Source organism: Mus caroli, unplaced genomic scaffold, assembly GCF_978045245.1.
Source record: "Mus caroli unplaced genomic scaffold, Mus_caroli_1 scaffold_16, whole genome shotgun sequence".
NCBI lineage: Eukaryota > Metazoa > Chordata > Mammalia > Rodentia > Muridae > Mus > Mus caroli.
In genome coordinates this window covers 25,403,905-25,414,682 of record NW_028227271.1, presented here as the reverse complement: position 1 = coordinate 25,414,682, position 10,778 = coordinate 25,403,905, and the positions used below count along the sequence as shown (strand labels likewise).

At 54.3% G+C, this 10,778-nt stretch overlaps 1 protein-coding gene across 2 annotated transcripts in view; it reads right to left on the bottom strand.

The window, feature by feature from the left end:
• Positions 1-152: 152 nt before the first annotated feature.
• Card10 (caspase recruitment domain family member 10) overlaps positions 153-10,778 on the bottom strand; it is a 28,104-nt gene continuing 17,478 nt past the window's right edge. The window contains exons 13-21 of one of the 2 annotated variants that reach the window (XM_021183688.3): positions 5,904-6,066; positions 5,510-5,621; positions 4,913-5,156; positions 4,678-4,747; positions 3,816-3,909; positions 2,582-2,740; positions 2,344-2,459; positions 1,876-1,988; positions 153-1,236 (exon numbers count right to left, since the gene is read on the bottom strand). In XM_021183688.3, coding sequence (XP_021039347.1) covers positions 999-1,236; positions 1,876-1,988; positions 2,344-2,459; positions 2,582-2,740; positions 3,816-3,909; positions 4,678-4,747; positions 4,913-5,156; positions 5,510-5,621; positions 5,904-6,066 — 1,309 coding nt within the window. In that variant the 3' untranslated portion in view covers positions 153-998. The remainder of the gene's footprint in view (positions 1,237-1,875; positions 1,989-2,343; positions 2,460-2,581; positions 2,741-3,815; positions 3,910-4,677; positions 4,748-4,912; positions 5,157-5,509; positions 5,622-5,903; positions 6,067-10,778) is intronic. The other variant, XM_085831585.1, reaches the window with a different exon arrangement.

The window sequence follows — 10,778 nt, the reverse complement described above, 5'->3', positions numbered from 1 at the left end:
GGCGGGCGTCTCTGGGAGGAGCCAAGGAAATGTGACCCTCCCCACAAACTGAACAAACTGGCAGGGACTTGAAAGGTGGGATCCGCTGGGGATGGGGACAAAGGGGACAGGGCCCCCAGGCCAGGCATGGAAGCAAGCATAAGGTCACCAAGTTCTATGACAAACTTTAATGACTCATTGTGTGCAGCTTCAATGAAAAGGCCCGGGGAATCACCCACAAGCCTAACATTGGGATGGCCTAGCAGCACCACCACCCTGGCCTCCTGGAGGCAGGCGGGGAACAGAAAGCCAGCCGAGAGAACATGTCCGGGTGTGCTGGGCAGAGCACACATTGCTTAGTGCCAGTGTCACAAGGATGGTGATATTTACATGGGATGAGGGACGATACACACAAAGAGATGTAAGGGTAGGAGCTGACCAGGACAGCCGTAGTATCTTCATGACAGCACACACAGGCAATGCCATTGGACTGTGGAGGTCCCGTGGTGCTGGGCACAGTTGGGTGCACAGACCCAGGTTGAGGACCCCTGAGACCTCGTGTGCCCAGGTGGAGGGACAAAACTGGGGATCCATGAGGACATGTGTGCAAAATTGAACGGTGTGAGAACTCTATTCCAGGGTGTGTGTGTAAGGAGAGGGCACACATACACATATAAGACACACAAATGGAAACATGGGGACATTGGAGCTAGTGAGGAGACCAGAGCAGCAGGTCAGGGACAGGTGCATGGGCTCATACAGCCTGTGCAGAGCCAATGACAGACCCCGGTGAGAGCCCAGGACCGAGGTCCCACATTGGAGAGTCCATGGGGGGACAAGGAAGGCCCCAACTGAGGAAGATCTGATTCCACTGAAAACACAGGGTCTCCTCTGCTCGCACAGGTGTGAGTGTCCAGGCAACAGCTGGAGGAGGCCCAGACAGCTGATGGAGGAGGCCCAGGCATCTGATGGAGGAGGTCTAGCCAGTGGCTGGAAGAGGCTGGGCATCGGATGGGTCTTCAGGCCTCACTACTGCTGCCACTGCCCCCTCTGCTGCTGCCTCGCTCCACCCACACAAGGCGAGCCTGTTCCTGCAAGATTCGGCCACGCACCACCTTGGCCAGCTCCTCTGCATGGCCCCACGCATGCGCAGGCACCTGCACCCAGGAACATGGCAGTCCCCAGAGCCACTGTTCTGAGCCCCGGCACTGACGGAGCAGCTCTGAATCCCGCCAGCCCGGCCGGCCCAACAGGCCCCTGCAGAGGAAGAGGGTGATCAGAGCTGGCTGTGTATGTGCACACACATGCATACATATATGATACATGCACGATACACATATGCACACACATACATGACAGACAACACACATAGCACATACCAATACATACTGATATACAATACACATACACACATATAACCACAACATGCATGATACAACAAAAGCACAATATACATATGACATATAATATATACATAATACATAGTATGTATTATATGTGGCATGCCTGATATATATATATATATGACATGAAAGCTACACATGTGATTCACACTATGCATGATACTCAAACAAGATACACTTATAATGCATTATATATACATGATACACCCACACAATAATACCCAGAACATATATACGCACATGATACACATTATACACATGATACATGTATGATACATGCATATCTATGAGACACATAGTACAAATACCTATGATCCACACATATACATACACAGGACCTCCCGCTGTTACAGACCTAACCCTCTCTAGAGATAAATACCCACAATAAACATAAACAATACAAGCATGCACACAGATGGACAGGTGGACAGGTGGTGGCAGGTGCAGAGACAGAGGATTCCACAGAAGGCACCCACACATGGCCACCGCTCACCTGATCTCACGGACATTCTTCTCAGTCACTTCCACGTGGATGACAATGGGGTAGACCTCGCTGTGCACCAACTCCCGCACTCCCCGTGCACCCAGCTCCAACAGGCAGTGCTTCTTTTCAGACAGACAGACAGACAAACAGACAGTTTACTCCTGGGCCCACCCTTCCCTGCTGCATCCACCCCTGCCAACACCTCTCAGGGGACAGTCCTGCTTCATCAGCAAAGAACCAAAGGAAACTGAAGACCCAGTCTCTCTGGACCTCCGTCTCTACTCTCATCCCCACCAGCCACCCCCCTGCAGCCCCAGCCAACTAACAGAACAATGGAAGTTCAGGAATAACAATGATCAGGTAAGAGATACCAGCCTCAAGTAACCCACAAGGGTCATCATCTCAACCCAGCCCAAGGGGTGGCCCAGATGCTGGTTCTGGGTCCCAGAGGGCAGCCTTGCCCCCTCTGGCACTTACCTTCCCGACAGACTCCTGGATGGCACGAATCCTGCTGCCTAACCCAGCTGTGGCAGGCCAGGCTTTGGGGGCTCCGGGAGCCGAGGACGTACACTGTTCCTCCCCAGAGAGGCTTTCTGTGGAGAGCAAGGACATGCATGACTCAGGACCACAGGCCTGGCTGCCCACTGCCACCCAGATGCGCGCCCCTCCACCCCATACCAATACAGCCTCCCACCCAGGTGGCAGGCAGGCTCACCTGCTGGGCACACTTGGAAATCCAGCCTGGAGCTTGGCAGATCCAGCAGGTTACGGATGAGGCGAGGCGCCAGGCACTCAGGCAGGAGGACCACAGGCCTCAAGGCAGACACCAACAGCGGTCGCACCAGGCTGTAGGGTTTTAGGCTTCGTTCTAGCTCTGCAGAGAAGGAGTATGGAAGAGGTGAGGAGTTCCCGAGCGTACTTAAGTCAACATCATCTTCTGCCACCAATTTTCCCTTCCTGAGTCCTGGTCCTGATGTGCTCCTACACACATACACACTCACACTCACACTCACACTCACACACTCACTCTCTCTCTCTCTCTCTCTCTCTCTCTCTCTCTCTCTCTCTCTCTCTCTCTCTCTCTCTCTCTCTCTCTCTCTGAAAAGAACTGGTGTTCTTGCAGAAGGCATCTTTCTAATCCTGTCTCAGGTCTGCCCCCTACAGGCCACTCTGCACTCAGCACCTAGGGAGAGGCTCCCAGCCATCAACACGATCATGTGACTCCCTGCTTTCAATGCTGGGCTGACTTCCCAACATCCCAGGGCAAAGGTCACATCCTCCCATTGGTAACAAAGGCACTGCCTGAAAGCCTGGGGGGTGAATTCAGCATCGGACCTGCTCTTGCTTTAGCTGCCTGCAATGTTAGGGCTTTTGCCTGCCGCTCAGAGCCATGCACCGTCAGCCCAGGTAACCTCCACTAGCCACCACAAACTCAAGTCACACCTTCCTAGGTTCCCTGCACATGCTACTGGGCACCTGGCTCTAACTACACTCACGGTCTCATCTGCTAGACAAGACGCCCCTAAGCAAGGGGTTGCTGATTGCCCTGGACTTCAAAGAGGCTCTCCCCACCTTCAAAGTCACCACCCGCACCTCGCTCCTGTGACCGTGCGTGAGCCTCACCTCCATCAGGGGTAGGCTCCTTTCCCTCTCTTCCCAAATCTTCCCTCACCTCTGCATCCCTGGTGCCCTTCAGAAGTACCATTTTCTCATCTGGCTCCTCCCCAGCCCCTTGCTCTCCTCAGTGTGGTAGATGTTACTGGTTGTCCACGCTCCTCAGAGCCACTTGCAAACACACACACCAGCACCTGCCAGTGGGCTCTCTTCAATCCATCCCACCATCAGGGAGCCTTGTCTCTCTGGATTGTTCCCACTGCTAAGCCAGGGGCCACCCAGAGGCACACTGGGTGCTTGAGCAGAGGGCATGTCCCCTATGCCCTCAGACTTACCTGAGCAGGGCTCTGCAGGGAGCTGTTCTGCTGAGTCTCCTGCAGTGCCCCCTGCAGGCTTGGGCCTCACCAGCCCCAGGGCTCGCTTCTTCAGCTAGGTGGACAAGGAAGGGAGATCGTTGTCACAATCCATCCCAGCAACGAGGGAATGCTGAGGGGGCATCCTGCCACTGCCGTCCAGATTCAACAGGTCCGCACATAGCCACCCTCCTCCCTGTCCCCACCCCCTCCTATCCCGTCAACACTCCCCCAAGTTATCTCGTTCCATTCACCTCCCCACACTCCTCATCCCGCATCCCCACCTCCGCCCTCAGTCTACTCCAGCACAGTCGCTCCACCAATGAACGAGCAGCAAGCCCTTGGGTAGGAAAACCTAGGACACTCACTCACACTACTTAGCCCAAGCCTGGCAGGCACAGAGCACGCACAGGAGTGGGCACTGGGCCCCAGGCATGCATGGACTCACAGACGCTGCTTGCTGTCCAGGAGGCAAGTGAGCAGCAGACAGGTGAACATGCACAGCTGCATGCTCTTCACAGTCCCCCCCGAACACACACACCCTGGCCACTCTCCAGCAATGGGGTTTCCCAGGGGCCTTATCAAGGGCCCTCACTTTACCATGGGCACAATGGTGACCCACCCCAGGGACTGAAAAAGAGAGTATGACTGTTCTCTGGTGCCCACTGTGTACTAGACAAACATTAGACTACAGCATGGGCCCGTTCCAGACATTTCATCTCTCAACTATCCTGCACAGGGAAACTAGTGTTCTGTCTCCTAGGCACCTAGATCAAGGAGGCCTGCCCTTTTTTCTCTACTTAGAGATGACCAAATACTCAGCTTGCCCATCATCCCTACTTACATTGCTTCGAGGACTTCGGTGTCTGCTGGAGATCAAGTATTTTTCCTGGACTTCTAGGAGCTGCTGAGCTCTGCGGGAGGAAGGTTAGGTCACACATGGGACGACAAAAGCCAGCCTCAACACCTTCTCCTCCAATCCATCCTGTCCCAGAAGGCAGGGAGAAACTCCTTGGGAAAGAGGGCTACATCCCCATACCAGGTCCCACGGGCCCCCCACCCCAGGCTTCCAGCATCACCTCTGATAATTGGGCACGGTGCCCCGGTCCAGGTCCCGTAAGGTGAGGGTGTCTACTCGAGTACAGAACCACTCCTGCCTCCGCTTGTGGGCTGGGTCCACCAACCGCAGGATCTCTTGGGCTTTCACACAAAGGGCATGGGGATCCGACCGCTCGGGCAGGGAGAAGTTGGCTCGAATGTAGAAGGGCTCGGCACCCGGTCCCTTTGCCCAGGCATCCAGGGCCTCATGGAAGGAATGACAGGCTGGGTTTGGCAGGGTAGGGAGGACACAGGAGGCCAGTGAGCCCAGAGATCAGCTTCAAGGGACCTCGGGGACTGATGAGACCCTCTACAGGCTTGGCCTGCAAGGACCTTCTTTGAGCAAGGAACTTAGGTACGGGAGTTACTGCTTCACTGTTGGTGCTCACTAAACGCAGAAAGAGAACGCATGTGCGCGTGCACACCTAAAGGAGGCCACAGCCCTGCAAGGCACTGGGACACGGGTTTCTGTATCTACCTCTGGGCCCTTCTATTCCTACCCCACATCCCAGACTGAAGGAGCCCTGGCTTGGCTGGGTCTCATGAGTTCAACAGGTTCTCCCGTAGGTCAGGCTCACCCTTTGAGTCCAGCAGGAAGGGGAGGGTGGAGCTCTGGTTCCAGGGCAAGGTCCTCTGCTGGGCCTCCGCTTCCAGGCCTGCCCCCTCCAGACCAGTGCCTTCCGCCCTCGGCTGAGCCCAAGCAGACAGTGGATGATTTTAGGGATGTAGCTCTGTCAGGATGCTGTCACCATGCCCCCCCACAAGGTTCCCCCCAACTCCTCATGCCCCACCCCTACCCTCACCCCACCCCACCTCCCCACCCCCGTCTACCAAGTCAGATGTTAGTCACTGCAAGCTGAGGGCAGAACAACTTCTACTTCAGCCAGCCCCTAGAAACCCCACCCATGGATGCTCCACCAGCCAATGTCCACCCTTGTTGATGCAGAACCCCTGCCCCCAGAGGGATCTCACCTCTTTCTGTTCTGTCCTGGCCGACCCAGGCCCAGACAACACCCTTCGCACCACCGCCCCAGACCACCTGTCTCCAAGGCCCGGCATGCTATCTGGACTCTTATCCTGGGGATCCTGCAGGCCTGCAGGGGGACTCCAGCCGGACACTCGGATGGCCAGAGACCTGAGAGAAAGGGAGGAAGGTGGGAATGAGAATCCATTCGGTACTGTGACAGAGTCCCCGGAAGGCAACAATGATTCTGCTGCCTGAACAGGACATGAATCTCACCCAGGGCCAGTGCTCATGAAGTGCCCTCTGCAACACCCTTCCCCCTCTCCCCAGCCTGGTCATCATGCTGCTGCTTCAAAACTCAAGCCTCTCCCTCCCAGATCCGCCCTCCCACTAACCCCACCCCTATCCAGCAGCACCCCCTGCCAGGTTCTGTATTTTCTCTTCAGTTCTGCCCATTTCAAAGCCCTTTCAGGTCCAGACATCTGCGGAAATCCAGCCTGCGCCCCTAACACCAAACCCAGCATCTGACACATTGAGGACAAAGGAACACAGCTTATTCACAGTGCCAGGAGGGAGGACCCGTTAGACTCTAATTTAGAAGCAGCTAAATTAGAGGGAGGGGCGCAGAGGGTAGGAAAGGGAAGATACAGCTGGGTGCCATCTCAGTATGGAACCCAAGTGCTCTGTGACACAGGGTGAGGAGTCAGGCTCTGGGGTGATGGGGAGGCTTGCGGCACAGAGACAGGCTTTGCAGCAGGTTCAATACCAAGAGCAGCAGTGGACGCAGTAAGAAAGTCCAGGTGCTACATGTGTCCCCCAGCACCAACTTAAAAGCCTGAGCAACAGCCCCCAGCAAAGCCAGCTGGAACCTGTGTCTGAGTCACACGAAGGTATCTGTCCACCCTATTCCTTCACACAAAGGGAGACGCTGGCTGTGGCCACTGAAGCCAAGGACACGCCATGATCCCCGGGAGAGCAGAATCCTGCCCATCCCTGGATGAGAACTGATAGGGCCCGAGGACCAGTCTCAGGCAAACTGACCCCAAAGTCTCTTCCATGAGCCTGAGGCTAGGCCAGTGCAGAGGAGAGCCTCTTCTCCCAGCAGAGCCTCTCCCCTACCTCGAGGTACTCACACTGTCCCCTGCAGCTGGCACCTGTCCCTTCATTCAAATCAAGAACCAGGGCCCTGGGGCCTGTCCTGGTTCAGGGAGGCAGAATGGGGGGAACTCTTGAAATCTGTCCAGTCAGCAGTTAGAGCAAAAATATCCTGGAGGGCACCATTCAGTGTATCTATCTATCCAAGTCATGGCTTACAGGTCACCCTGGACGGCACTCGGTGCAGCCCAACACAAAATCCTAAATTACTTAAAAGGTAAAGATGAGGGCCGGGCGTGGTGGCGCACGCCTTTAGTCCCAGCACTCGGGAGGCAGAGGCAGGCGGATTTCTGAGTTCGAGGCCAGCCTGGTCTACAAAGTGAGTGCCAGGACAGCCAGGGCTACACAGAGAAACCCTGTCTCGAAAAAACCAAAAAAAAAAAAAAAAAAGGTAAAGATAAGGGTTTTTTTTTTTTTTTTTTTTTTTTGCCATTTTTAAGAATTCAGTTGCACAGAGCACCAACCGGGTAGATGACAACCTCGTGGTGTTGAGATGTCAAAAGTCTGAGCCTGCCTGCGCTAAACTCTTCTTAAGCCATGGCCCAGACTCGCTGCTTGTCCATGAGGGTGACAGTGACACCCCTCTGACCCTGTGGGTGTGAGGGTCAGAAGGTCGAGGCAAGGAGCTGTGAAGCCACTGTGGGCTGTGGAATTCCCCGGGCCCTGACTAATTCTGTTCTTAGCAGAACAGGATACAAAACGCAATCATGCCTCCTCTCAAGTGAACTGGACCATGCTCCATCTCTTAAACAGGGTCTTGGGTACTCCAGGCTAGCTCTCTGTGTAGTTGAGAATGCCCCTGAACTTTTGTTTGTTTGTTTGTTGGTTGGTTTTGGGGTTTTGTTCGTTTGTTTGTTTTTCGAGACAGGGTTTCTCTGTGTAGCCCTGGCTGTCCTGGAACTCACTTTGTAGACCAGGCTGGCCTCGAACTCAGAAATCCGCCTGCCTCTGCCTCCCAAGTGCTGGGATTAAAGGCGTGTGCCACCACGCCTGGCTGACCTTGAACTTCTGATGCATCTACCTCCCAAGTGCTGGGATTACAGATGTGTATCACCATATGCAGTTTACACGGTGCTGGGCTCTGTGCATGCTAGGTAAGAAATCTGAGCCGCATCCCCAAGCCTGGACCACTGTCTCATGAGCCTTTGATTGCAGGTTCTTCCAAGTTTTCCTTTCCTGGGAGCAAGGTCAGAAGAGCGGAGAGAGGAAAGCGCCACAGAGGGAACCAGCATCGTGGCCTGACAAACCCTGAATGTGCGTGCCCCACTCCTCACGACTGACTCACCCCAACTCGGCCGGTCATGAGTGGAAACGCAGTGAGCTCTCAGCATTGTGGGCTCAAGGGAAGTGATTAAGAAACTCCTCTGGTCTGCCAGGCGGTGGTGCACGCCTTTAATCCCAGCACTTGGGAGGCAGAGGCAGGTGGATTTCTGAGTTTGAGGCCAGCCTGGTCTACAGAGTGAGTTCCAGGACAGCCAGGGCTACACAGAGAAACCCTGTCTCGAAAAACCAAAAGAAAAAAGAAAAAAAAAAAAAAAAGAAACTCCTCCCGTCATACTGGTGAGATGGTTCAGCAGGTAAAAGTGCCTGCTGCCATCAAGCCTGGTGACCTGAGCCCCATCTCTGACCCACAGGATAGAAAGTGAGAATCAAATCCCACAGGTTGTCTTCTGACCTCCACATTTGCTCTGTGGCATCCACAATACACACAACACAGACACACACATTAAATAAACAAAATATAATTAAAACAAGCAAAAAAAAAAAAAAGCTTTGGCTATTTCCTGTTGTCAGGTGGGACTGAGGACAATCCTGTTGGTCCAGTCTCCCCAACTGTTACAAACCCACAGACCGCTGCCATCACTCAGAACTGCTGATCTCGGATTCCTCTAACACCCCTGCACACCCCGTGACCTAAGGATTAATTTCTGGCACCCCTCCTCTGGAACACCATGGATAACCACCCTTCCCAGGGCCCCCAAGGACTCTGTAGACGTCCCTGAGCCTCACAAGCAGGTAGCCCACGCTGGGCACTTGTCAGTGTCTGAGAACAGCCTGGGGCTGGGTGGGAATGGTATGCAGAGATCCCTTGTTTGGGACCTCAGTGGATGCAGAGGAGGGGAGAGAACAGGACATGTTAGCTGATCCTGATCACGTCTGAGACTGAGGCCCTGAAGCCCAGAAGGAACAGGGCTGTCCAACTCCTAGAAGAGCTCCCAGCCCGACCCCTGTCTTGTCAGAGATGCTGTCATTTCTGCCAACAGTGAGTGATAATGGGCCCTGTGGCCTGTGAGTGTCCCAGAACACGGTGGGAAGATCTCCAGGCTGCACACGTGACAGATTTGCACCAGTCAGGGACCTGGATGCTGAGATCGAAGCCTGCCGCACAGACTAGAAACAAGAGTATTTCTGGCAGTGATGCTACTATGTTAGAGGTGTGGTCAACAGAGGTAGAAAGCAGTTATCATTTCCCAAGGACAGTACAAATGCTGGGTAGTGGACCTGGACAAAGAGTCTTAGAACTTTCTCTGTGTGTGGTCCGAAGGTTCTAGAGACCTCTAGGACCACGTGAGTATAGACAGGTACAGGGTTCTGCGGACAGACGGCAGTCTAACTTTCTCTAATGCTCTCCCAGTACCCAGGGCCTCACATCATTCCTACCATCTCTTCCACACAGCCATCTGTCCAGTGACGTTCTAGCTCTACTCCACCTACCCCAGTGCCTGACTGACACTGCTCTGCGCTGTCCCCTAACAGAGGAGTGAAGAGCCTGGAGGGGGTGACAGTTTGCAACTAAGAGGTCCAAGAGCTATGTATATGGCCTTCCAAAATGTACACAGCAGACAGAAGGCAGGTGTGCCCAAACTACACCAGCCTCCAGTGGTGTTGGACAATTCCTATACCGGTTCTGGGATGGAAAGATAGCTCAGTAAATAAAGCGCTTGGTGCATAAACTCCGGGACCCGGGTTTGGATGCCTAGTACCCACATGCAAGCCAGGCCCTGCGCCTGTAACATCAGTGCTGCAGGAAGCAGAGACAGAAGGATCCCAAGAGTTTACTGGCTAGCAGGTCTAGCTAAACAGTGATGCATCCTACATCCCGGGATGCAGGGACTTAATGTGGACAGCCATATAAGGAAGTCACTAATGTCAACTCTGCCCTCCATACCTGCACACACATGCCAGCACACCTGTGCGTGCAGACATCCCCATATTCTACTACATAGACCACGTCTCCTTGCACACGCACCCATATGGGCTCTGCACAGGCACCGTAGTAGCTAGAATACCCAAATCTGAGCCAGGTATTGTTTAATTCAGGACTCCTGGTGGGGGTTGGGGGGAGGGCACCTGAGAGACAGGCACTGTCATAGGTCTACAGCATACAGCGGAAATTAAGTGGCCTGCCCAAGCCCCCAGGGGAGCAATAAACAGCAAGATTTGAACTCAAGGCATTGGGTACAGAGCCAGATCTTCCAAACCTTTCTATAGCCATATCTTGAGACCCAAGTGGGTCACCCTGACCTGCAGTTTTGAGTGCCTATCCCCCTTTCTCTTTCAGCCACCTGAGCCCACAGCCTGGTCTGTGGTCTTCCCCAGAACTGCATGAGCGGGAGAGGTGACCCAGCCCAGGCCCAGGAGGATTGGGGCAGAGCCTCATTCCCGGTACTGCATCCTGGCGCCCCCTGGAAGACAGCCAGGATGCTGCCTCAAGCTGGAGGAAGGGC